Consider the following 24617-nt stretch of genomic DNA (forward strand, 5'->3'; position numbering starts at 1 on the left):
AATATGCACAGACAGTTGCAAACATACAGCAAATTTATCGAGATGTATACAAGAAAAATCATATTTGTATGAAGTGATCTTAAATTTATGAACAGACAATGACTTTGAGATTATAGACAGAGAGGTCAAGTGTTGATAGAATTTGCAGTTGTGTTAAAAAAACAAGGACAGGGGGTTACAAAGCAGAGATAAATAAGTGGTGTCCAGAACAAAAATATGTGTTTTCAAGTCCCTCCACCTCACTGAAATTTATTTTAGCTTTATGCATGGTACTGTATCTGCGAACACTAAGTTTTTTTTTTTCATTTCTTCTCCCAAAGCTTAATCCCATAACAAAGATTGTTCCAAAAAAATGAGTTGCTCCAAATGTTTTGCAATGGTAAAACGTAACATCAGGGCTCTCGCAATAGAAAAAAGAAAAAGATATGATATATGTTTGTTTTCAAAAGTATGTACATATATATTTCTATTCAAATATATAGCAAATATATGAATATTGAAAAACGCAGAGAAATATAAAAGCCGTTCTAATTGAAAATATATTTAAAAGATCACAAGACAATCGCTCAGAGTGGAAAAACTGCAACAAGGAAAAAAGAAAAAGAAGAAGGTGGCTTAAACGGGTAGCACAACCATGGACGGGAGATCTATGAGAGAAAGAAAGTGATGTGAAAGAAAGTGAAATGCTGAAACTGAGGTTTGAGGAATTATACAATGACCCCCTTGTGATTTTGTAAATGTTACAGCTGCAACGCCTGTGCAGCAGGTAGCAGCTGAGAGGACAAGCACAGTAAAGTCAAATTATAGTGTGAGATTGTGTCGCTGGTTAACTGTGGTCTATGGCTCAGTGCAGAAAGTGTGGTGTTGAAAAGAAAACAGTAAAACAAGGACAGCCTATACAGTAAGTGAGCCTATTGTAATATGTTGTATTGTACCTTCCAAAGGTGTGTTCACAAACTCAATGCCATTACCTGACTATAATTAATGGAGACAAACAGACCAGAAATGATGTCTGTTTCTTATCTGTGGAGAGTCCTCCCCAAACTCCAGGACTGCAGGCTACTAAAAATCCCACACAGTATGATTATAACTGCTCATTTATGTATTAATGCTCCCTTTAATTTTAATTCTAGACAGGAAAGAAATTAATTTAGCTTACCTGTGTTCAGGGGTAGGATGCCTTTCCTTTTGGCTTTTATGTTTCAAGTTGTGCAAATACTTGTTTTCAGTAAAACAAGAGTTTTTAAATGGGGGAAGAGTATTTAATCAACCAAAAACAGTTGTATGGATATTGGATGGAGTGATGAAACAAACTCCTGTCCAACCTACTTTCCCCAATTCTTCAGTGAAGTTGCCTCTACTGTGAAACACTGATCTACCGTCAGTTTGCTCAAAGTATATGAAATGTATACCTTCGAGGAAAATTACACCCTTTATTACTTTTACAATGTTACTTAGAATATCTGCAATATGTAAAGTAATGTTAAAAACAATAGCTTTACATTTTGTGAAATTTGCTTATTTGCTTTCTTGCTGAGAGTTAGATATAAAAATGACATACAGTAAAAAAAAATGTAAGTGTTAAAATGATGATGATTCTAGTTGGGCTTTGACAGAGGTTATGTGGTGGACTATTTCACCATTGGGAGAAGTCTTGTCCTCATTGTGTGGCTGCCAGGCAACCAGCGAAGAAGTTTTTACACATAGTTGTTTTTGTACAGACTAAAAAACAAGATATAAAGTGTAAAAATAGTGAGCTATTTTATGCTGGCCGGTGGATCTTGTTACTTTCTAAGGTTAGCTGTATCGATCTTCTTATCCAACTCACGACAATATAGCAAATAAGCCTATTTCCCTAAATGTCAAACTATTCCTTTAATGTTTACAGAGATTAATTAAATTCTATTGTAATATATTTGTTGTTGTATTCAATTCAACACAGCCTGATCTGTTGGTGCACAGTACTGCAGAAGTGGATTGGTGAGCAATCCTGAATTCGAGACTCTTTGTCCTCATATAAGCAGCAATTTTAAACTAGGCCCAAAACTAAAATTGACTTGAAAGAAAATGCAAACCATACTGCAATATGAGATTGGTAACCATACTGTACACTAACGCTCTACAGTTCAGTTCATTTTATTCCCGTTGCTGAAAGTTTCTTGGCAGTACCCTTTCTTAATTGGCCAGACATCTGTATGTTTAAATGTTTAAATTAATAAAGAGGGATTTAGGGTGGATTTTTCCTTAAAATACAACAATATACTTTCAAAACTGAGTCTGTGTTCATGAGGCCTACTTCACATGTGCTACTTCCCCAACCTTTTCCGCATCTGCTCAACCAATCAGATTTTCCCCTCACTGGACCCCTTGCCCACCTATTCAACATTATTTCTAACCATTATAGGAAACTTGTGTACATAGGAAAGTGTTTTGTATAAATGAGTACTATTTTCGACATCTTCACTAGAAACCAGGGCACAATGTAAACTTTGAACTGAAGTTATCGTAATGAAACAGAAGAGGAGTTAATGAAAAACTATAGAACTATACAGACACTGCTTTATCTTGATAAATTGATCAGAGTGGACCATGCATAGTTAACAATATTTATTTCCTCTTTTACAGGACATTTGGTTGCATTGTCTCTTTTTTTTCATTTTATTTTTGATCTTTTTTTTGGTTAAGACTTTTCCTTTGTCACAGGTTGCTTGATTTAAAGTTTGCCTTTTTTAAATTCCACTTTTAGGCGGGGGGAGGACAGCAGCATTGCATGTTCTGAAAATTTTGCTGGTTATTAGGAAAAAGGGAAATGGTGAATTGAACAATTTAAAAGGGGTTTAATTAAAATATTTTAAAAATGCAGATGTTGTTCCTTAAACTTTTATGGAGAAACATTGCTTCAATTTGCAATTGCTTGTGTTTAACTCTACATTTTCTTTTCTATGAAAACAACAAAAACAGAAAAAGAGTACTCAACACCTTGTGCAATAAAGCTATCTTTTTATGAACTGCGATCTTATTCATTATTTCACAACAATGTAGTATTTGAGGTTGAGGGCTTTCTGTGTTACATTGTGTGTGTGTGTGTGTGTGTGTGTGTGTGTGTGTGTGTGTGTGTGTGTGTGTGTGTGTGTGTGTGTGTATATAAGCATACTGCATGGGGGCTTTTAAGGCTAATATTTTAATATCAACACCTAAACATTAAGTTAATATGAATCAGAACCTGATTTACACACTAGAGGGCAACATGCTGCAATGAAACACTTAAAGAGGAGTTTATTGAAAGGTTGGTAAAATTTTAACACGTTTGTTTTAGAAAGATTCACATGTTGAAAAATGATTAGATTTTTTGTTTTTCCTCCTCACTAATGCACTCAAACACTGGTTATATATATTTACAGCATACTCGCATCATCACAGCATATCAAAACTAGCATTCATTCAGACACTGTATTATAATACATCTAATATATATTTCACATTATAGTTATCATGACAACAAGCTGTTTGAAATGTGAGCTATTACTGTTATGTTATTGTGTATACTGTGTCACTAAGTGTGGAGGTTTGACTGTATGTGCATTTGAATATGGGTGATCATATGCTTGTGTTATCACAGAGTTCATCCATTGGTTGGTGGATCCACGTACATCCCATCTGCTTCCTGTTGCCTCCCAGACCTGAAGTACCGGTACCGCCATCCCTCTTTGTCCATCTACTTGCCGTTCTTCTGTTTCTTCTGTTGGAACTTCCTGAAATGGGTCTGGATGGTGGCAGCGGCCTTATCAACTTCAACAGGGCTGAGCTGAGGAACAGCGGGCATGGTGCACGTCCCATTGCTGGCATTGGAGTCTGAGCACGACAGGACACAGGGGATAGCCAGAGAGGCTGAGGCAATAGCCATGGAGACATAGTCTGTAGCAATGATTAAGTTCAAACACATTGTTTTCATATTAGCCTTGATTCAAGTGGGCAGCTTTAACTGGTTGAAGTTTGAGTCAGTCTGATTTTTGAATTGAATCGAGTCACTTCAATATGAATTAATAATAGCCTGCATTTAAATGAATTACCAGTGTTACTTACTCTTTCTATACACGCCTATGCTGTTCCTCCTGAACCCATCAAACTGTGAATAAAACAGAACAGCTTTGTGTTAGAAGACACACCCACTGACGCACAGAAGAAGAAAAAAAGGACAAGATGCATGAGATATCGGACAGGTATGACAATGTTACAGTCTTATCTGGAACTTGAATGAAACATTGTTCACATTCCACTGGCAGTACAAAACTAGAAACATGCAAACGGATCACAATCACATAGGCGCTTTTGCTAAATTCTCCAACTCAACTGTACAAAATGTGCACTCCTTAAGGAATGAATGTGCAATGGAACACGTGTGAATGTACATATGTGATTGCACCTGTGTGTGTCCTTTCTTTCTACAGTTAGTGTGATGACCTCAAACACAAATCCCCTTGATTGGGATTACAGCTCAAGCAGAGCAGCAGCAGGGAAGCCAGAGGCTGATGTCGACAGTTTAGCTTTGTGCATGCGTTCAGTTACACACTCCGGCTCAATGAGGTCCAGTCTCTCCTTTTACCAGACATTAAGGTTAAATTTAAATGGGGCACAAAATGTCTTTCTTCACCTACTCGTCTGTGCTTTATGGACATTTTTGTCCATGCTAATGCGTTTTTCCGCCTTCTCATCTTAGCACCTGTACCCTTGTTTAACCGTCAACATCCCTTTTCCTGCTGGAGTTCAGCTCTTCGCCACCATCCCCTTTACCAAGATCTACGTCAAAGTAACTAGTTACCTAAAACTTAAAATAATGCACAAAACATCTACAGACAGGTGTACTACAGGTTTTTTTATGCATAGGACATCAGAAGTGAGCAGTTTGGACTAAAATGTGCTTTTTGTTTCAGGAATCCATAATGAAAGCCGCAGAAAAAAAAGCTAAATAACTTGAGTTGTGGACAATATTGATCTATGTGCAAGGCCTAATTGATTCACTGATATTGATTTCCTGTTGGCCAAAAGGTCATTGTTTAACTTTATTAACTTTGTTATTTTATTTTTTTATATTTGAGTGTTTCTGTTTGAGTCCAGAGGCACCATAAGTCATCTCTGTCTCGTACATCATATTTCTTTCCTTTGTAGTCCTCTGACACACTATAAGCAAACTTAGTAAATGTGATCAAGCTCACACATGCTTACATGCTGAATCAAGCTTGACTGCTAAACTTTTCCATAGTGCTTATTTATGAGTAAAATAACAACCAAACTGGTAGGGGAATTGCATGAAAAAAGTTTCTTGTCTCCTTTTGTAGTGGAACACTGAGAAAACTCCGGTGGAGAGGATGTGGTTTCGGTGGATGACGCAGTAATGTGCAGGAGGATTGTGTGTCGTAACTGTAAGATAACTGTAAGATATCAAACGCCTTGGTGCGTCAGCATGACAGTTTGTCACAGAAACTATACTGAGGTCCAGATCTCATTACAACTAACCTCCTCTGCTTTGCTGCTCCTCCGACTGTGTGACACTGAGTGAACCTGCCAAGGCAAAGGCTGGGACAGCATGTAAGGCAAAGGGTCCTGTTTCCGTGCAAACCGAACTCCTATCTGAAAGTGAAAAGGAATGTGGGTTAGAGGTGTGTGAGCTAAAGTGTGAAACACAAGCAACTTCACTACTCAACTTACTTCTCTCCCATATGACTACCCACATTAGTGTATAAAATGAAAGTAAAAAACATTATATTTCCTGTACAGTTTGGCCTACTGAAGTTTATTGGTGATAATTGAATTTTTTACTGCTGACCTTTTTTTTTCCAGAAACATTACAATTACATAAATAGCTGAGAGTAATAAGGTTTAATAATAGTGCACATTCAAACTTTGGTTTAATATCACATTAATACTATTTTGATGTAAATATAATCCTGATTTGTTTGACAGACTGTCTGTTTTAACATCACTATAATCACATTTTGAAGCCCTCTATATAAACCTGATTTATATGAGACACTCTTGCCCTGCTGGTTGCGAAAACCACAATGTTGTGTTGCAGCAAAAACACACAGCACTTAACACAATAGTGTATTTCTTCTATTCTAATATTGAAGTTTAACTTTTATTTCAGAATATTTAATATTAGAATATTTTAAAATTGAATATATATTACATGCAATTGAATGTTTAAAGTAATCAGAATATTAGTTTAAAACACTCAATACTGAATACAAAGAAAAACAAAATAATAATCAACTGATTTTCTAATTCTATTTTCTCTATCATTATAACCACTTACCGATTCTACGACTCTGACCACCATATACATGGCTGTTAGCATGGTGATCAACATCTTGTCCACTATTCCTTTTGTGTTTCTGTTAATCCTTAATGTTTTCCTTGGTTTTCGCTAGCTTTCCTCAGTCCTGCTGAAAGAACAGATCCAAGCAATCAGGAAAGCAACACCAGGTTACTTAGGCGTAGGACGCTTGAACACACAGTGGGACTTTCTCAGGAACACACAATCGCACATACAAACACATGCACACAGGCTTCATTCTCAGTCTCTAAGACTGCTAAAGAGCTTTGCAGGACAGAAATAGAGGAGCAGTAATCTTTTCCTTTGCACAACACTTATCCATCAGGTGTGCTTTTGCCTCACAGGCAGAAGGGGCAGATCAGGTTTTTATTTTTTGGTTATTTTAATCCCCTGTTGGATTAAAACAAGAGAAAAAGCCTAGCTGCTAATTCGCTTTGCATTCAATTTTACTTTCAAGTTCAAATGTCTTTCATGCTAATTAAACAAGCCAATGTCTAACACTGGTGTGAGTCAAGGAAAACCTCTCAAACAAGTTGACTTTTTGACATAAAGGTACCACTTTGAGATACGTTTTTGGTGTGTATGAATTATAGCTGAATTATAATTACTAAATAATTTCCATGTGCTTTATAGGCCATTAGAAAGAACACATTTGGGATAGCTAGGTTGTGAAAAATCTCTTTGCCTGGTATTTATCCTTTTTCATTTTGGTAACAAATGTTGGTAATCCATCAATAAACGCATACTAAATTGTATATCGACACGGTTTAGATCCTTCGCAGCCTTTTTCAAAAGATAATCAATTTCAAAACGAAGTGTTTAGGGTTCCCAAGCTGGTTATTGGGAAGGAGGCTAGATCCCTTGTCCTGTGCAGTTGGGTCTTAACTCCTTCTTGCGGTGTTTGGTGGATGTCTGATGTCATTGTTAAAGTGTATGCAGCAGCCATTTCTTCTTGCCACCAGGGTTTTGGTGACGGACTGACCTTTGGCCGTCCTCTCGTGAAGCAGTTCTTCCAGGGGTTCAAGAGACCCTACTCAGTCTCCTACTCACAGTGAGGACTGCCAATGGTGCTCGAGGCCTTGGAGAAGAGTCCCTCCCTCTGGAGCACTCCTCTGTATTGAATAGTCATTCTAGACATATGCTGTTGCACTGATGTTACCTAACTGCCTTGTTGGTGCACCATGTTGCTCCAAGAAACGACTAGCGAGATGGCTTGGTGAGTGCATCTCCCAACCCCAGGCGGTAATGGACTCTCCCACTGTGGTCCTCACACAGTCAACACACAGTCTGACGGTGTTGGTGGCCTTTATCGGTGGTGAGTTTCGAGAACATATGTGCAGCGACGTTGTGGTCGGCAACCTGTCCGTTCATAAAGTTCTACCACTTGGACATTTGGGGCTCCTTTTCAATGTCTCGCCTCAACGACAAAGGACGCTGGAAAAGGGTGGGGTGTGTGACAGTTGTGTTGCAGGGTGTCTGTTCTTGTCTTTGATCCACGCCATGGCTCTACCCTGTTTAGTTGCATACTACCTGGATTGGCTGGGGCAGCCTACTCTTTTGCAATAGCAGTCGAGATTATAAAGAAGTAGGTGGACTGCAGTGACTATTTTCTATTCGTTCAGGATCAGTGTGGTTGGTTAAATGTTATGTCGCTGCAAGGCGTGCGTTCGTCTGGCTCCACCCACTAAACCCAAAGAGTCCTGTAAAGGGCGGACACAACTTTAAAATCTCTTAAGCTTGCGTTAACCAACAACCTTATTTCTGGCAAATAACCAAAAAGGTATTCACAAACCCATGGAATTTGGAACCATTTCCAGGTTTTAGGACTCCTTTAGGATTCCTTCAGCACTCAGACTTATTATTGAAGACTCAAAATGCAAATCTCCTATGCCCTCTTGTAATAATAATAATGGGGCCTATATTCTACATATTTTTGATAGGCCTTTCCCAATGATCCTGGAAAGATTTAGCTCTAAAGAGAGGGGAGAAAGGTAAAAAAAATGGGAAAGAACGATTGCATCAGGTTTAAATCCACCTGGATTTACAATCTGAAAAGCAGCATATACTGTAGCAAAGATGTCCGAGTTAAATCTTTCTTTTTTCTCCAAGGACATTTTAAATATAAATTGTGTGCAATTCTGCATTTTGTAGGTTTGGGGTAAAATCTAAAAACAATTAATTATTTAACATTGCTTGTAAAAGTACCGCTTTCTATAATTGGTGTATTCCCATGATTGTGTGTGTGTGTGTGTATGTGTGTTTAATGACACTTATTTTGGGACAATGAAGTTAAAGTTGAAGTACAGGATATTTTTTCTAGCTGTAAGTACTCTCATTCACTTGAAATTCAAACACTTTAAGACTGAAACGATTATGCCACAGGGGTTTCTAAGTAAATAACTCAAGGCTAGAGGGAGCAGGTCATTGCAAGGAGAATAAGCTTTCTATGAATTAAGGGGTGCGTCAGTATGCCAGCTACTTAAAGTAATCAGATAGATCTGAGAGATCACACATGGCTAAGGGTTTCTCTGCGTCATTGTCTGCAGCCTTGCCTCTGACTCCTGCAGGCCGATGATAAGGCTTTGCACAGGTGTCAGTAAATAAAATTCCAACCTGCTCTGCTCCGTGAAAGACACACAGACTGTCTGCTGCTGTCTAAATATCAAGCCTATCATGAGAAAGGGTTTTACATGATGACTGATATCACTTGTTTACTCTCTGGTCTTAGTGTGCCCTCATAAGTGTTGAGTCTTTGTGCATACTGATGTTCATTTGTTCTTAGAAATAGATAAGGATAGGAATGTGTCTTATCACGGGACAGACGGGTATAAGAGCTGTCCTGACAGAGAAACAAAACCACAGCGGTGGCGACTGAAAAATGTGAAGGATACTTAATTTACCAAGCATTTTTGTGAGGAGAAATAGGTAAGAACATTATGATTTTAATACAAATTCTAGATCCTGATGCGCAGGTAGCACATTGCATGGCAGCTTTTGCAATCAGTGTATCAATTTGTTTACAAGATATTGGAATAATTGAAAAATATATTTGAAATAAATACATGAATATCATACTTATTGCATGAGGAGAAGGGTAGTTGTGTGCACATTCAATACTATATATGTGGGCCAAATTGAAGATAGCAGATTCAGTAAAGGAATTTACCTGACTGGACAGTCTGGAAACAAATTACTCTCATAGAGTCACTATAATGTCGATCAGTTATGTACTTTCTCCATCTCCTGATTTTATATGAGCATATCATGTTCAGTCTGTCATGGTCGAGGTATGTTTGTAGTGAAAAGAATGAAATTTAACAGGGAGAAGAATGCTTATGGGAAGAATTTTAGGTAAATATAAGTCTGGACAAACCAGCCTCCACCATACCTTTCACAATGAGCAGTCCCCTGAGACAGCAATCTACAACATACTCCATTATTGTAAGTAGGACACAGACGCTTTCATATTTACAAGTGGTATTAGCTGTATTGGGCCAAAGAAGCGTGCATGTACTTCTCACTGTGCTGTTCTGCCTGTTGTATGCCAGTAATGTTTATGTTATGAATTTTAATCACAGGTTTCCAGGCAACACTCCACATTGTTCATGATGTGCCTGACCAGAGAAGAAAAACATATTTGAATCTTTGAGGAGAGTCACTCTGCTGGATACATCATGTCACTGAAACTTCCCAAGAGGCTGAGCAGCAAAAAGAAAAGTATGTTTCCTTTTTGTATTTAGTGGTTGTAGAACCATGTTTTTCATTTTAAACAGGGCTTTTTAAAACATTTTTGTGTATTCTACCGTACAATTTTAAGGGGAGGCCAACAAGCATAAAGATATATTATTTTTTGGCATGTGGCCCTAGTGTACAATTGCATTAAACAAAATAATAGGTGACAATTGACACATGTCTTTTCCTTACAGTATTTAGCTTATCAGGTGAACAGTTCTCCATACAAATCAGTGGCACCTATGCAAATGCAACAATCCCTGCCACAGTCTGTGTTCCCCTAAAGATCAGCTAATCCACATATTTGGATACTATGAAAAAAGGCAGAAATTAAATTTGGTCTGACTGCTACAGCTTCCTCCTGTGACTGCTCTGGCATAGAATCAAGATGAGATAGAACCTGCAGGCCAGGAGGGATGTGCATTACTGGATGTTTTAATGTGCTTTAATGTGCTTTAATGTGCTTACCCATTAATAATAATTGAGTTGGCGACAGCAAGTGTAAATTTTGATATTAATGATACCATGGGATGGTGTGTTCAAGGGGAACCAAGCCGTTTTGTTGCCGGTGTAGCTGAGACTGGGGTAAAATGTATTGACTAGTTAGTCTTTACAATTTATAAAATGTTGAAAACAACAACTGTTACTCCCCCTCCGTCATATATAACAATACATAACATTTACAAAATGAATAGAAGAAGTATTTAGTTTGATTATGAATATTGAGATGTTTTCTGCTATTTCTTTAAAAGTCAAAGTCTCTTGTTACTCTTCCTTCGCAATAGTCTGAGGTATCTAGTTCACAAATTAAGGAGTGACAAAAACTCAGCACAAGTTTTTATTTAAAGAGGTGCATCCTACATTATGTATGTGCAAGTCTTTTATCGTATAAAGAAAAAAAAGTTTGCACTTAATCTTAAACTGGTATAGATAGATAGATAGATAGATAGATAGATAGATAGATAGATAGATAGATAGATAGATAGATAGATAGATAGATAGATAGATAGATAGATATTTTTATTTTCGTGTCATGCACAAAAACGTGCCCAACCCTCATGGGTTTACAAGACACCAACAGTACAGCTGCAGTGGATCCACATCTCATCAATATAACTATATTTGTGCCACTTTAAGCCAAATAAAAAAATATGTTTTTTTTCCTGACCATATGAAATGTAATTCTAGATTTATATGGATAAATCAACATTACCATGTAAATTTAAAAAATGTAGCTTATCCACAGGTTAAATTATTGATTATTTTTCAAACAGAACCTCCTAAAGACAATGCCCAGGAAGAGGTCCTAAATAAATTGGGATTAAAGGCCTTCTTGACTACACCACTGGACCCAGCATCTATGCTGGACATCAGCACTTGGACTCTGGAGAACCAAACCCCTCTAGAGCCCAAGGATCTACCAAATGCTTTCCTTCGACGCCTTTGGCTGCTTAGCCCAGACGCCAGGAGTACTTGTTGCCAACCTCTGCAAGATGATCTGAATAATGCCAACAAATCCCCTGAGGAGATGATCGATGGTATTGGAGGGGAAAGCCAGTGTGCCATCAACCCCCTTGATCTAGTTACAGCCGTCTTTATGTCTGCCAACACTTTCCTTCAGCAGGAGATGACTGTGCGCATGTTACAATGCCAATTTGCTGTACCTCTGGTCCTTCCAAACATAGATCCAGAAGAACCCAGTCGCTACCTTCTCTGGCCTTTGAGAGGTGCTTTTAGCCAATGGAGATCTAACTTTCCAGATGATATCATGAAGGTCCACGAGGGGGATTTGGCAAGTACATACATGCCAGTGGTTTCTTGTGTAAAGCTTGGTCACTGTGCTGTCTCTAAGTCACAGGTTCTAAACAATGTTTTAAGTGGACCCAGATCTCCCCATGACACATTCCTCCACAGAGGGATGGATGGAGGGCAGCTGCCCCGAAGACTCTCCAATGGCCTGGTCGAGATTGGATGGTATCTACCCACAGGAGACACTGCAAGAGATATTTTCCCCGTCCCTTTGGTCATCTCTAACCTTCGTGGTGAAGCCAGTACACATGAGAAATACCTCAGCCTTTTATGTCAAGGGTCTTCAGCTGTAGTTGTTTTCTGTGGGAATCTCAGTGAGAAAGAAAAACAACTTCTTGCCTCCTGCAAATATATGGCAAGCAAGCTCATATTGATTGACCTAGCAGATGCAGAGAAGAATGAAAACAGCGTTGTGGGGTTTGTTGATCAGAACTTTGAAGAATACATGGCGCTTCCTGGAGTATCAGTGCTGCAAGGGAGAGGTTTGAGTGAGGAGGACCTGGCTAATAGGCTGTGTGACACCCTGAAAGATATGTTACCAGATGAATTGAAACTTGTTACACTTGAAGCAGCAATGAAATTAGCAGAGGAGCTAGGCCTTAATGTAGATGAAGGGGTGGTCTGTAAAAAGGCAATGGCCGCAGTGGATGAAGTTTTGAAAGGTTTAGAGGAGGGATCTGCTCAATTTAGGGTGAAACAGTTTCCTTTGCAAGGGCATTTGTTGAGCAAACTTGCTGAAATAGAAAAGGAGGAAAGCAAACAGAGGAAAGAAGGAAAAGAAATTGATCCACAACTGCAACAAAAAAAGATAGACATCTTGGTAGAGTTGAGCAGCTACAAAATGACTCCAGCGATGAGGATTTTCACCGATGCGCTTTTCGCAACAGATAAAATGGAGAGGACTTATTTCCTCAGTTGGATGAAGTTGAGGCTTCGGTCCAAGCAAATCGAAAAACAAAAGCGTCCACAAGATGAATTCACAAATCTACAGACAGGAAAGAAAGATGAAATGCCAGAACATTATCATGAGCTCCAAAATGGAGCCAATGACTACCTAACAGACAGTGATAGTTTCTGCACAGATTCAACATTTGAAGAGGAAAACATTGAAGAGCTGCCTGTAAAAACTGAACTGCAAGTTTCTGAGAAACAGTTTGAAATAGGCCAAGAGTTAGAGCATGTTTTGCAGAAGTCTACAGAAATTACAGTAGAACCACATCTTGAGTCACATAATCCAGTCAAAGAGCAGCAGTTGTATCTGACATCCAACAAAAAAGAGATACAGGGTAAAGAAAAAAATTCAGATTGCGTCTTTGGGGTCCAAAACCATAATTTGGAGGCTGGGGAAAATGGACCCTCAAGCTGCCAATGGAAACAGCTAGATGATCAAGAGCTGACACAACTAGATGGACTAGAGCTGCCCCAACTAGATAAACCAGAGCTGACACTAGCGAAGTCAGATTCGACTTCTTCTGCCAGACAACAAAGGAGCCTAGATGTTACCTTAGAACATCCCTTAGCCCCAAGATCACAGCCTATGGAAACTGATCCATTCTTGCTGGGGCTTGAGCACTTTTTGCGTGAGATGGGCCTGATTTTTGAGCTAACACACATCAACCCTGGGAGCGGGAGTCACAATGTGTTGCGTCTCCCTAGCTTAGCTACAGACCTTCTTCTCTATGGGATTCCACTTGAACTAATGGATGGAGATTCCTCACACATTCCCATCCACTGGCTTGGCTGTGTCTTTGCAGAGCTCAAACGACGCTTACCTCAAGAACAGTCCAGGATTCGAGTACTGACAAACCTTGGAGTACATAATGGTAGGAACGCTGAGGTTCTTTCTGCACTATTTGGGGTGAAATTTCCTGAAGGAAGGGAGAGATCCACTCGAGGGGTGTACATGGTTGCTCTGTGTCTTCCCGACAACCTTAGAAAGGATATGGAGTGTGATTTTCTGTTGTTAATTGATGTTGAAGGTCTTTGCTCAATGTCTCTTGACAACAATAGAAAAATGCTGATCCAGGACAACGAGATGGCCACTGTTGCAACAGGATTAAGTGATGTTTTAATGCAGAATATCTCATCACATGTGGGTAATGAGTTTGAGACCAACTTCACTGTCATGGTCAATGCTCTTCTACGCATCAAAGAATGTGGCTCCATGCCCATTTGCCAACTCCTGGCCCAGGATGAAGAAATAAATTGCTTATTACAAGCATCACAGTTAAGGCGTGTATCGGATATGCTTCAGACTGAGACTTCGGACAGAGGAACTAGCAATGCCGTCAACCAGTATGCAAAGACCAAAAGCTGTATCACCCATGTCAAAGGGCCTTGGTACAATATGTCCCTCTCTGAACCAATTGATGAGCAGTATAGTAATGCTGTGTTAAAGCTCAAGCAGAACCTGTTTGGGGCTTTGAACAAGTGTGCAGCTAAGTCTGAAGCCACTGGTCTGCCTGAATTCATGAGTCGTTTGTGTGCTGTTTGGGATGCAGTGAAAGCAGAATCATTCACCATTGGCCTGCAAAATACTGACATAGCCTTAGCCTTCTCTTTACTGTGCACAGAGCTTTCCCAATGGGAAGATAGTTTCCTGGAATACAATGAAAGCTGGCTTAAGGGGGCAACAAAGAAAATCGTTGCAGCAAAGGCTTTGGACGCTGCTAGCCAAAATAGCCTTCTGAGCGAGTTGAAGGATGAAGCCAGAGAGGAAGTCAAAACAGAGCTGGACAAACTCAGGTCAAAAGTAGAGGCATATTTGATGAAAGACAACTTTCAAAAAATTAACACATTCAGGCCAATCCTAATGAGCAATGTGGATGACCTTCAGGAGCAAATAACTGATGAGACAATACAAAGGTTGGGTAAAGTCAATGAGAGCCATTGTTCTTCAACACAATTGGAAAAATTTGAGACCTTACTGGAAAAAGAACAGGAATCAAAGCTACGTGCACTTTTAGAGAACAGCAAGTCAACCAAAGTTCTCCTTCAAGATACAGAACTAGAAGAGGAGTTTGAGGATTCATGGAGTAAGACACTGTCCAACTTTGACTTCAGGTCTTCAGAAAAAGATGATATTACTGCAAGAGTGACTAATGTTTTGAAAGAGAATCTAATGAAATGTGGTCTCCAGAAACACTTGAAGAAACTTGAAGTCATCGGCGAAAACCAGACATCTAGCTTCCAAGTGTGTGATGAGTATTTTGGATACCGCAGCAGATTAAAGCACATGTTTGAAGACAACAACAGACAGCAAAGGTTAGAAGCTCAACAGGTAGCAAGCACAATCATAGAAGAATACAAGCAATTTGTAGCAGATAAATTGATTTTACCAGCAGATTTTTCGGACAGCTACATTGAAGAACTGTTAGAAAATGTTGAGAAAGCTTTGAAAGAAAAGTCTATGGAAATCAGATCAGCTTTTGAGGTGGATCTAAAAGTGTATCTCTGTAGGGCTGCATGCCAAGACTTTCAAAAACTACATGACCGCTATGCCAAAGACAGTGAGCTTCTGACATATATTACTGCAACCAAGAGCTCATACTTGGCAGAGTTTATCTACCAGTTCAGGAAAAGAGACCAATGCCACAGGGTGGCTCAGGCATTTACTTCCATGGTCATCAAACCAACAGTGTTAGACTACATCCATAGACCATTGGGAATGCGTATTGTCGAAGAGATCCAAAGTACATTCCAGCAGTTTCAGTCCCCAAAGGCCTTCCATCAAAGCTTGCTGGAGGAGCTGATAGAGGAGGACCACTTCGAGAGTTTTCTGGAATATTTGATTTCCTATGAGAACTTCAGAGTGAGGAAGATTCAGGAGAAAGTGATGACTCACCTCTCTGAATCAACCAACTTGGGTAAATGGAGGCAACAAAGACTTGGAGAAATTGTAGGAAAGGTAGCAGCAGCAGTGAGCCAAACGGCAGAAGGTACCAATGGAGTGCTGAGTGATACAAAGCCGCTATTGGAGAGAGTGTGCCTCACTTTAGAGGGAGATGGAGATGTCGATGTGACCTGGGCCCCGCTGGATGGACCTTTATTCAGCATAACCACAAAATGGGATCCCTTTATCACATGTCTAATGGAGTCATTAGCGACAATGCGGTTGGACCTAGCCCAAGAGTTTTCCCAAAATGTGGAGACAACCCAAATTCTTCAGTGCCTCCCAATTCAGCCCCAAGACTCCCTCTTGAACAGAGTGAGAGGCTGTGGCCAGCAATGTCCTCTCTGCCGAGCTCCGTGTGAGCTGGAAGAAAAGGGCCATGAGTTGCACAGTGCTCTTCTCCACAGGCCAAAATGTTTGTTGCCCCATGACTCTGGTTCTTTGTCCTGTATCAGTTGCCCTGAAAGCATTGCCCAAGGCAACCCAGGCATAAGCAAGAGAACACACGAGATGTCCGTGGCAGGCAGGGACCTCCATTCCCTCTATCCAGACTGGAGCATCTCCCCTGAGGAACCAAACAGCCAGATGCCAAGTGCTTACTGGAGGTACTGTGTTGTTTATTGTGGCTTCAATGTTCTCTTACATAATCTGTTCTTGTGGCAGTATATATTCTACCTATTGTATACATTTTTTTATTTATTTTTTTACATGCAAATGATCCCCAAATAAGCTTAATATGCTTTCATTTGCAGGTATGTGATTGCGAGGTTTAATGAGAGGTTTGCAAAGGAATACGAGCAGGAGCCGGCAGAGATTCCTGAGGCGTGGGAGAAGATCACTGAAGAGGAGGCATTGTTCAGTCTGGGGAAGACCTTCCTCAGTGGACAATACGAATATTAGGACTGCCCTGTGCTGTATGCTGATTTTATTGTAATACATGTGACATTTTATTGATCAAGGATTCATCTTGTTTAGTATTGTTTTTTTGTATTTTATCTATCAAGGATGTTGATGATAATGGTGGCCAGATCAAATGGATCAAATGTACCATATATTCAAAACACTGATAATGATAACTGATTTGTTTTTATTTCTTTCCTTTTGTTTTTTTATATTTTCCTTAATAAGATACATCTCTGTAAGTTAACCAAATTTCTTGTCTCATCTTTTTTCCCCTTTATATCTAGCAGTGATTCAGTGAAGTATGCCAAATGAACTTGTTCTGTGTTTTGAAATGACCAACTAGAGTCATCCATAACTGTTAGCCTTTTGTTACAGACATATGAATATGATGCCACAATTTAACAACAAAGATGTTACAAAATTTAAGTGAAAGAAATATAATAAAAAAATTAAGTGAATGACAAAGAACAGAAAACTACTCTTTGATGTATCTATTCTCTTTGCTCTCATTTTAACACATCCATCGTACATGCTAAACATTGCTCCTTATAGCAGGTTGGTACTGGATTTATGTGTTCTGCAGATTTCCCTGTCAAATATCATACTGTATTTAAATTTAGTCTTTCTTGCTAACAAAGTTAAGATCGTTATACGATTATGGAATTAAGTGTGGACCCGAACAAAAGCATGGGCTCATGTGCATCCTGCAGATTTACAGACAGTTTCTGCAACATCTTTGCCGTTCCTTTAAGTATTTTATCTTGTGTGATAGTATGCAAAATAAATGTGTCTGTATGACTTTGTTACATCAACATAGTAGCCACTATAAAGGTTACACATTGTAACCTTTCTTCTATGAGCACAGACATGATTCCCTAAAGTTCTTAATCATCTTGACTATTCTCCGCTAAGGAGCTATGCACTGAAGTTTGCATTTCTCTGCTTTGCCAATCAGGACACTCTTTTTCTTTCTTATGTAATCACATGTGTACTTGTAAATGAAGGAACGTAAAAGTTAAATAGAGGGAAAAGTGAAATGGTGAACTCCACAAGAGGGCAATGTTGGATGGAGGAATCCCTGACAGCTCACTCCTGAGATCTGAGAACAGGGTTTATAATATCTGCATACCAAACATGTCCTGCCTCACCTTGCTATTTACTACCAATCCATCTATTCATCTGTCAAACTATTCTACTTGTATATTTTTTGTCAACAATGTTTAATGTTAGTGACAATTCAGACAGTTACTCAACCAGTCACATTTTCAACAACAAAATAAATATATAAACATGTATATTATTCCTGATAAAACTACCCTTTTCCAAGATATTTACATACACATAAGACACAATGACATTGACCATGACAGTGACTTATAGTAACTGGAGAGATCTCTTTAGACAGGTTGTAGCCAGACTGCAAAGGTTACCACTTGGATTCTGTTAAAACCAAGTGACCACAAGGATCTTAGGCTTTATGTGTAGGCTTGAAACATCAACAGTAGGAGCTTCTCTGAGTAAGGTGGTGAAGTGATTAACGAATATAAAATCTAATTTGAAATGTGCAGGACGTCGTCCTATTTGTTTTGTGTGAAGCCTGGCAGCAGAGATTTAAACAATCTGCAGCAGTCCCAAAGCCTGTTTCATAAGTAATTTTATATCCCTAACTTCTCCTCGGCACTTTTAAAAGTCATAGTATTTCATTCAAAAGGGCAAAGGATTTTTACATACCACTCTGTTTTTATGCCACACTTGTTCCATAAATCTTGGGCTGTACAGGACTAGTATTGTAATTTTTTTAAGTTCCATTATATTCCTCCACTTTTTATGACAATTACATAAATCCAAGCAAAATGGAACGCAATTTTATCATCCCCTAACCCCTTATTTTCCCTTACTTCCTAAATATTATCATCACTGTATTAACATCATTTTATGACATTATATATACTTATAATAGAGAACCTGTAACAGAATATGGGTACAGTTTTATACACATAAATACCCATGCCAACATAAAATCAAAATATCCAACCACTGACCTGCAGGTCTGAGTTAATTTAAACCAACAAAAGATTTTACCACAGAACAAACTGAGTGGATTGAATGCTGGAGATATACAATTAAGTAAGGGCAATAAAGGTTACCATTGGGTGTTTGCCTTTTTCATCGGCAAGACATAATCTAATCAAATCATATTTTATTATTTTTCAGGCAAATTTTCTTGAACACAAGTTTGACCTTCCATCATGTTTTAGGTTTATTTTTTATGCTGAATCCCTTCCTCAAGTTGTGTCTGTTTTGTTGAATAATCACAGTATGAGCAGTGGTGTATAAAGTACCCAAAAGCCATACTTGAGTAAAAGTAAAGATACCTTACTGGAAAATGACTCCAGTAAAAGTGAAAGTCACCTATTAGAATACTACTTGAGTAAAAGTCTTAAAGTATCTAATATTTACTGTACTTAAGTATCAAAAGTAATTTTCTGATATTAATGGTACTTAAGTATTGAAAGTAAAAGTACAAGTAAATGCTGTTAATAAAAAAGCAAAGGGTTAGAATTTTGAGAATTATGAAGTTTATTATTTTAAGTGCTGTGGCCACCATGACCAAGGACAAGGAGGTACAAACAGAGACAGCAGCCTAACATACACCATGTATAGCTAAATTAGAAGATCAGACACCTGTCTGTTTTTCTAAAGATAGATTTGATTTTGTAGCGAGTAACTAAAGATAGATTTGATTTTGTAGCGAATAACGAAGGTTTCAGGGGAAATGTATCGGAGTCAAAGTATCAGTTCTCTTTGCAAAATGTAGTGAAGTAAAAGTGAAAGTCAACAGAAATATAAATAGTAAAGTACAGATATCCAAAAAAACGACTTAAGTACAGTAACGAAGTATTTCTACTTCGTTACTATACACCACTGAGTATGAGTCAATCTGCCCTGCAGCCAGATGGAGAGATCAAAGCTTCACACAGCAGCGGGTTTCCAGACCAACATAAGGATAACAGCATATCTGGCAGATCGATTAAACCCACTGCTCAATATGTGTTCTAGACATATATACCCGAAAGAAGATTTCTGACAGATATATAATTTCTATGCGATAAATGGATAATTGTATGTACTATAGTATTCAGCAAGGACGATGTTCATTGGTGGGGATTTCAGAGTTAAGCTTAAAGTATCTCTGTCAGGATTCAGGAAGATGCAATCATTCAAATTTCACAAATATAGGCTGAAACTAATTTTAATTTGTGACATTACCTGTTTTAGCTGCATTGTCCTCAGGGTTACTAGGTAACAGAATAAAAATAATTTTTTAATGTTCAATTAACACGCTTAGTCGTTACTAGACAGGTAAAATAAAGCAACAGCACACAAACACATACAGCAAACAAATATATTCTGGCTAAGGGTGACTCAAAGTTGTACTGGTATACAATTATTAGTTTACATAACAAGAATTGATGTCACAGTATTTGCTGGGCCTTCTCACCAAATCTACAGGAATCCTGGAGTAAATTTGATTTATTGATGTGTGTGTTTGTTCCCATACTGAAATTGTTGCAAGTGTTGAAGATGCATTCGCCAAACCCCATTATTGCTACCACACAATTGCCCTAGTGAGGTCCAACCTTCTTGAAATATAGTTATTATAGTCCTGCAATAAATCCTATCATCATAAAGGTTATACTTTTTTAGAGATGTGGTGATTCATCTGTAGGGTCATTTTGGGGGGTTTCAGAGTTGGCCATGATTGGCCTCAGCTGTAACCTTTATAGTCTGGTGAGTGGGAGTGAACGGACTGATTTCACAACAACTCTCTTTTTGAGAGGAGACATTTTGACACATCGTTGCAGGGTTAACACAGGTGTAATTAATATAATTAATTATGGTCGTGGTGCATTTAGGTTGGTCAGGGTCTGTCGTAACCATTAGAATTGCTGTGACACACTAAATTTAATTTGGACCATATACTAATTTGATCATTTGTACCTGGGTTTAACATGCTATGATGTGTCAAAATGGCTGCTGCGAAAATGGCCTAAAGCACAATATGAGCTGCCAGTTTATTTTCATTCCTAACTGAAATGGATGCAAACCAACAGGTAGAAAAAAAACTTTTTCAGGAAAATTGTCATCAGCCATGTAAAGCATAGACATAAACGCAATTGTTTAAATAAGAAAATAATCAATAGACAGTCAGGCTGTGCACTGTGTGGCAGTGTGAGTCACCACTCTATGGGGAATACTGGTGAGTAAGTAGTTTCCCAAAATAGATTTTTTTTTAATTACTCCATGTTCTCCAGTTGAGATATAGCGTATGATTTAAGAATGGAACGCAATTTCTAGCAGTAAGGCATTAAAATGGTCAAGACATCCCTAACATATTTGTGATGTCAGATTATTTGAAATTTACAGAGAAAACTGCCTGCTATGCTATTGTTTTACAAGGGACTAACAGTTCCATTGAACAACACCGATATGATAAGGCATTACTTTTGGCCGAAACCGTTAATCAGGGATCTTCCAGCCACCTGCTGCCTACTAGACAAGAACAAACAGCAAATACAACGCCTGAGCTAACAGAAGCATTTGAAACCACAGTATCTCTCAAACCAAATCTATTCCCTGCTCATTATGTTTCAGGGGGCACAGTTTATTCTGTCCCCAGCTGGCTCGAGCAATGACTTGTTGGAGAAAAATGAGGCAGCAGCAACATTAACATTTGGCACGACAGTCAAACAACATTGGGGTACACAAGAGATTATTTGTGAGTTATCTGACGATTACTCACAAACATATTTATTTTAGTCACAGTCAGGGAAATGTGTGCATCATGAAAGATGGTAATGGATTATGGAATAAATTATTTTATAATTTACAGGGAAAATGTTACAATAATTCTGTGAAACTAGAACTGGTGGAAGTCCTTGAAATATTTACCAAGATTTCACCCACAGAAGTTTCCCGTGTTCCAACCATGCATTGGTTACACATCTTGGAAGGATGTCTACTATCTAGATTGAATATACAAATAATGTAAAATAGAGCTAGAATAATGTTTTTCCATCTTTCTATTGGTTGTGATTGGGCCTACGTGTGTGTACGGCTCTGCTGCAATATCTGCTGTTGTGCTGCAGGGACTGAAGAGCCACACAGTAAATGAATCAGCCGTTTCACATCATCCTTGTGGTTTTTCTAAGGAGAAAAGCTATGGATTTTCACATAACTTGCTTTACTAAGGCAGATACCATCCAAGCGTGAAATCAAAAATAAATGCACACAGAAGGTTGCTCTCTTGTAAAGCCCAAGTTGTAACACCTTTTGATATTCGTGTCATCTTCTGTTTTTCTCTACCTCATCTTCAAAAACATGCACACTCTGCATTTGTTTATTATGGCCTTATTGTCTTATTATTTTCAATCAAACCTCCTTAATACTGATCCTGTCTTATCGTCAATTAAAGAGCTGCATCTTTTTGGTTTATGTTTTTTGCTAAAATCAATAGATATATCCTTTGTCTCTACTCTACACTAAAAGCACCACTCATCTGCTTCCACTACAACCACTAATCTTTTATAACATGGTCACCTCAATTCCCTCCCTTTACTACTTTCATCTCTGCAGAGTTTCGATCCTGGAGGGTGGCTAATGTACATACAGATATATGGAGGTCAGACCTTATCTGCCAAGACTGTTACAAAGAGTAACCTTCAGGGGCATTAAATCAAAAGATAGACGGACTGTGACATTTAGCAAGGCGGATGTGCTGCGCCGCTCTACCCTCAAAACATTTCAGTTCAGTGCTAATCAAACTCAAATATTCAGACTGTGAAATAAACCTGGATTTGTAATTTAACTGTTAATATAAAAAGCAGCTTCTGTCTCACGACGAAGTGCATCAATGGCAAGCACACTTACTCTTCCACTTAATACTACTTCACACTGCTCAAGTACATTTCTTTATCACATTTCTCCCAAACTTCTAAGATAATTGTTTTTATCAAAAAAAGTTAATTGGCCAGTTATACAAGTGATTTATTCTGAAATAAATCTCCTAAAATGGTTTGATTTATAGTAAATAATTGTTCAAGCCCAGAGAAGTACAATTATTCATTGTTTCAGAAAAGATTAAATAAAAGACCAGACAGAACAGAACTTTTATTTCTTTCCGCCCCATTAATCCCCTTAAAACCACTCAGATTGGGTACCCTATTGGTTCAATATTCACTCTCTTTCAGCTCTGTTCTTATTCTCTACCAACTCCTGAGGGCAATGTTTTCTGGCTCAATAGCTGCTAAATGCTTTACTATGTTCACCAGCTTGGTGCGGCCAAAAACATGCCATGAGAGTGGTGAAAGTGAACCAAATAGTAAAGTTGCGGCCAGACAACAATGATAATGATAGAACCAGTAAAATATTCAGCATAGAAAATTATGGACTAATTGCTCTGGCAAGCATATGTTGCCCCTCTGGCTTCGTGGTAGCCAGGAGGGTCAGTGAGGATAAATCCCTGTTGTTTGAGAAACAAGAGACACGATGAATGGCTTTCATTATCCTTGACTGACCGCAGGATTTATTCTGCATAATTATGCACACAAAAACATTCTCAAAATCTTATAACATTGACTTGACTAGTGACTTTGAATATTGACTTCAGAGATATGTAACTCTATGACAGCATGAAATCAATCAATCAATATCTTTGACACTATTGCTAACTAAAATATACATATCTATTATAGTCAGTATAAACATTATATTAAAAATAAATGTCTATAGCTACTCTGTATTATTGTTTGAAATTTTCCTTTAAATAAAATAACTCAATTTAACACAATGCAATTTAAATTATATTTCCAACTCTTTACTACGGAATACACCTTTAATAAGTGTGGTGTAGACGCCATGACACATTCTCAGTTTAGCTGTAGAGACACAGTAAGAGTTACACCCTTCCACTGTCTTCACACACCACGTGTCATTATCATATGGCCAAATGACCAATCTATACTAAATACATAAATACATATCAGAAACCCAGACCTATATAAACTGTCTATAAGCAGCTTAACCGTGCCAACGTGAAACTCGCGGCATCATAACTCAATGTTAGCATACAGGTTCATAAGAACTCACTAGATACATAGGCTAACACATTAGCATGTAGCTTCATGGTCTCGATCACACACACATTAACAAAACAAACTATCACTATTACTCAGACTGAAACTATTACACTCGTGACCTAACTAACATGTTTTCCCTTTAAGGTATGTTGTGTTTGTGCATTTTAGGAGTTTTAACCCACCTGTTGTTTGAAGAAACAAGAGACACGATGAATGGCTTTCATTAGCCTTGACCGCAGGGTTTATTCTGCTGCGCGGTGTCCCGGTGGTATTAATGACCTCCTCAGCATCGTGCGCCCCCTACTGGTCTAATTAATTCTTGTTTGAGAAAGCTGACATTGTAAAAAGATATATTTAATCTAACACAAAACAAAAAAATAAAGGGGTCTCTATTTTTATCTTGTTTTTATCTTATCAATCCTACTATAACTTTATCTTTTAATGATGCATCAAATCTATTTACATTTTTAACCATTTTTAATCACACTATGATCTATTATCTTTTAACCCATTACACATACTTTCTAAAAAATGTTAAAAGTGTAAACAGGATGTATGGTGGGGGAAAGTCTTAATAACCATCTGATGTATGCTGATGACTTAGTGTTCCTGTCTCCTTATAGTGCTGGTTTACAGCAACTGCTTACAGTCTATCCAAGTTATTGTCTGCAGTATGACATTACATTCAACTCTAAAAAGAGTGTTATCATGATAGCTAAATCCAAGGAGGATCAGAAGTTACATTTCCCTTTGTCTTTTATGGCAGACCAAGAGCTAAATGTGGTATTTAAATGACCGTTGATTGAAT

At 38.3% G+C, this 24617-nt stretch overlaps 2 protein-coding genes across 5 annotated transcripts; one reads left to right on the forward strand and one right to left on the reverse strand.

The window, feature by feature from the left end:
• Positions 1 to 3161: 3161 nt before the first annotated feature.
• Positions 3162 to 24091, reverse strand: LOC129095172 (uncharacterized). 4 transcript variants are annotated; one of them, XM_054603572.1, is made up of 5 exons: positions 23992 to 24091; positions 6314 to 6440; positions 5515 to 5628; positions 4084 to 4126; positions 3162 to 3915 (listed from the first exon to the last, which is right to left on the reverse strand). In XM_054603572.1, exons 2-5 carry the CDS (start codon positions 6365 to 6367, stop codon positions 3716 to 3718), a joined length of 411 nt encoding a protein of 136 aa, XP_054459547.1. In that variant the 5' UTR covers positions 6368 to 6440; positions 23992 to 24091; the 3' UTR covers positions 3162 to 3715. The 4 variants fall into 4 exon arrangements, with proteins under 4 accessions (XP_054459547.1, XP_054459548.1, XP_054459546.1 ...); XM_054603573.1 differs by having other exon boundaries at positions 3162 to 3888; positions 6314 to 6443; XM_054603571.1 differs by having other exon boundaries at positions 6314 to 6443.
• Positions 16130 to 17131, forward strand: si:dkey-202l22.6 (uncharacterized). The gene is made up of 2 exons (XM_054603578.1): positions 16130 to 16372; positions 16520 to 17131. Exons 1-2 carry the CDS (start codon positions 16278 to 16280, stop codon positions 16665 to 16667), a joined length of 243 nt encoding a protein of 80 aa, XP_054459553.1. The 5' UTR covers positions 16130 to 16277; the 3' UTR covers positions 16668 to 17131.
• Positions 24092 to 24617: the final 526 nt, after the last annotated feature.

The sequence above is a fragment of the Anoplopoma fimbria genome, chromosome 1 (genome assembly GCF_027596085.1).
Source record: "Anoplopoma fimbria isolate UVic2021 breed Golden Eagle Sablefish chromosome 1, Afim_UVic_2022, whole genome shotgun sequence".
In the NCBI taxonomy this organism is placed as follows: Eukaryota; Metazoa; Chordata; class Actinopteri; order Perciformes; family Anoplopomatidae; genus Anoplopoma; species Anoplopoma fimbria.

Coding starts and splice junctions, on each gene's coding strand:
- LOC129095172 (XM_054603572.1), bottom strand. CDS start 6,367: ATGTTGATCACCATGCTAACAGCCATGTATATGGTGGTCAGAGTCGTA. Junction 4,127..5,514: donor GGAGCAGCAAAGCAGAGGAG/GTTAGTTGTAAT, acceptor TTTTATTCACAG/TTTGATGGGTTCAGGAGGAA. Junction 3,916..4,083: donor CATAGGCGTGTATAGAAAGA/GTAAGTAACACT, acceptor TCATTGCTACAG/ACTATGTCTCCATGGCTATT.
- si:dkey-202l22.6 (XM_054603578.1), top strand. CDS start 16,278: ATGTCCGTGGCAGGCAGGGACCTCCATTCCCTCTATCCAGACTGGAGC. Junction 16,373..16,519: donor ATGCCAAGTGCTTACTGGAG/GTACTGTGTTGT, acceptor TTTCATTTGCAG/GTATGTGATTGCGAGGTTTA.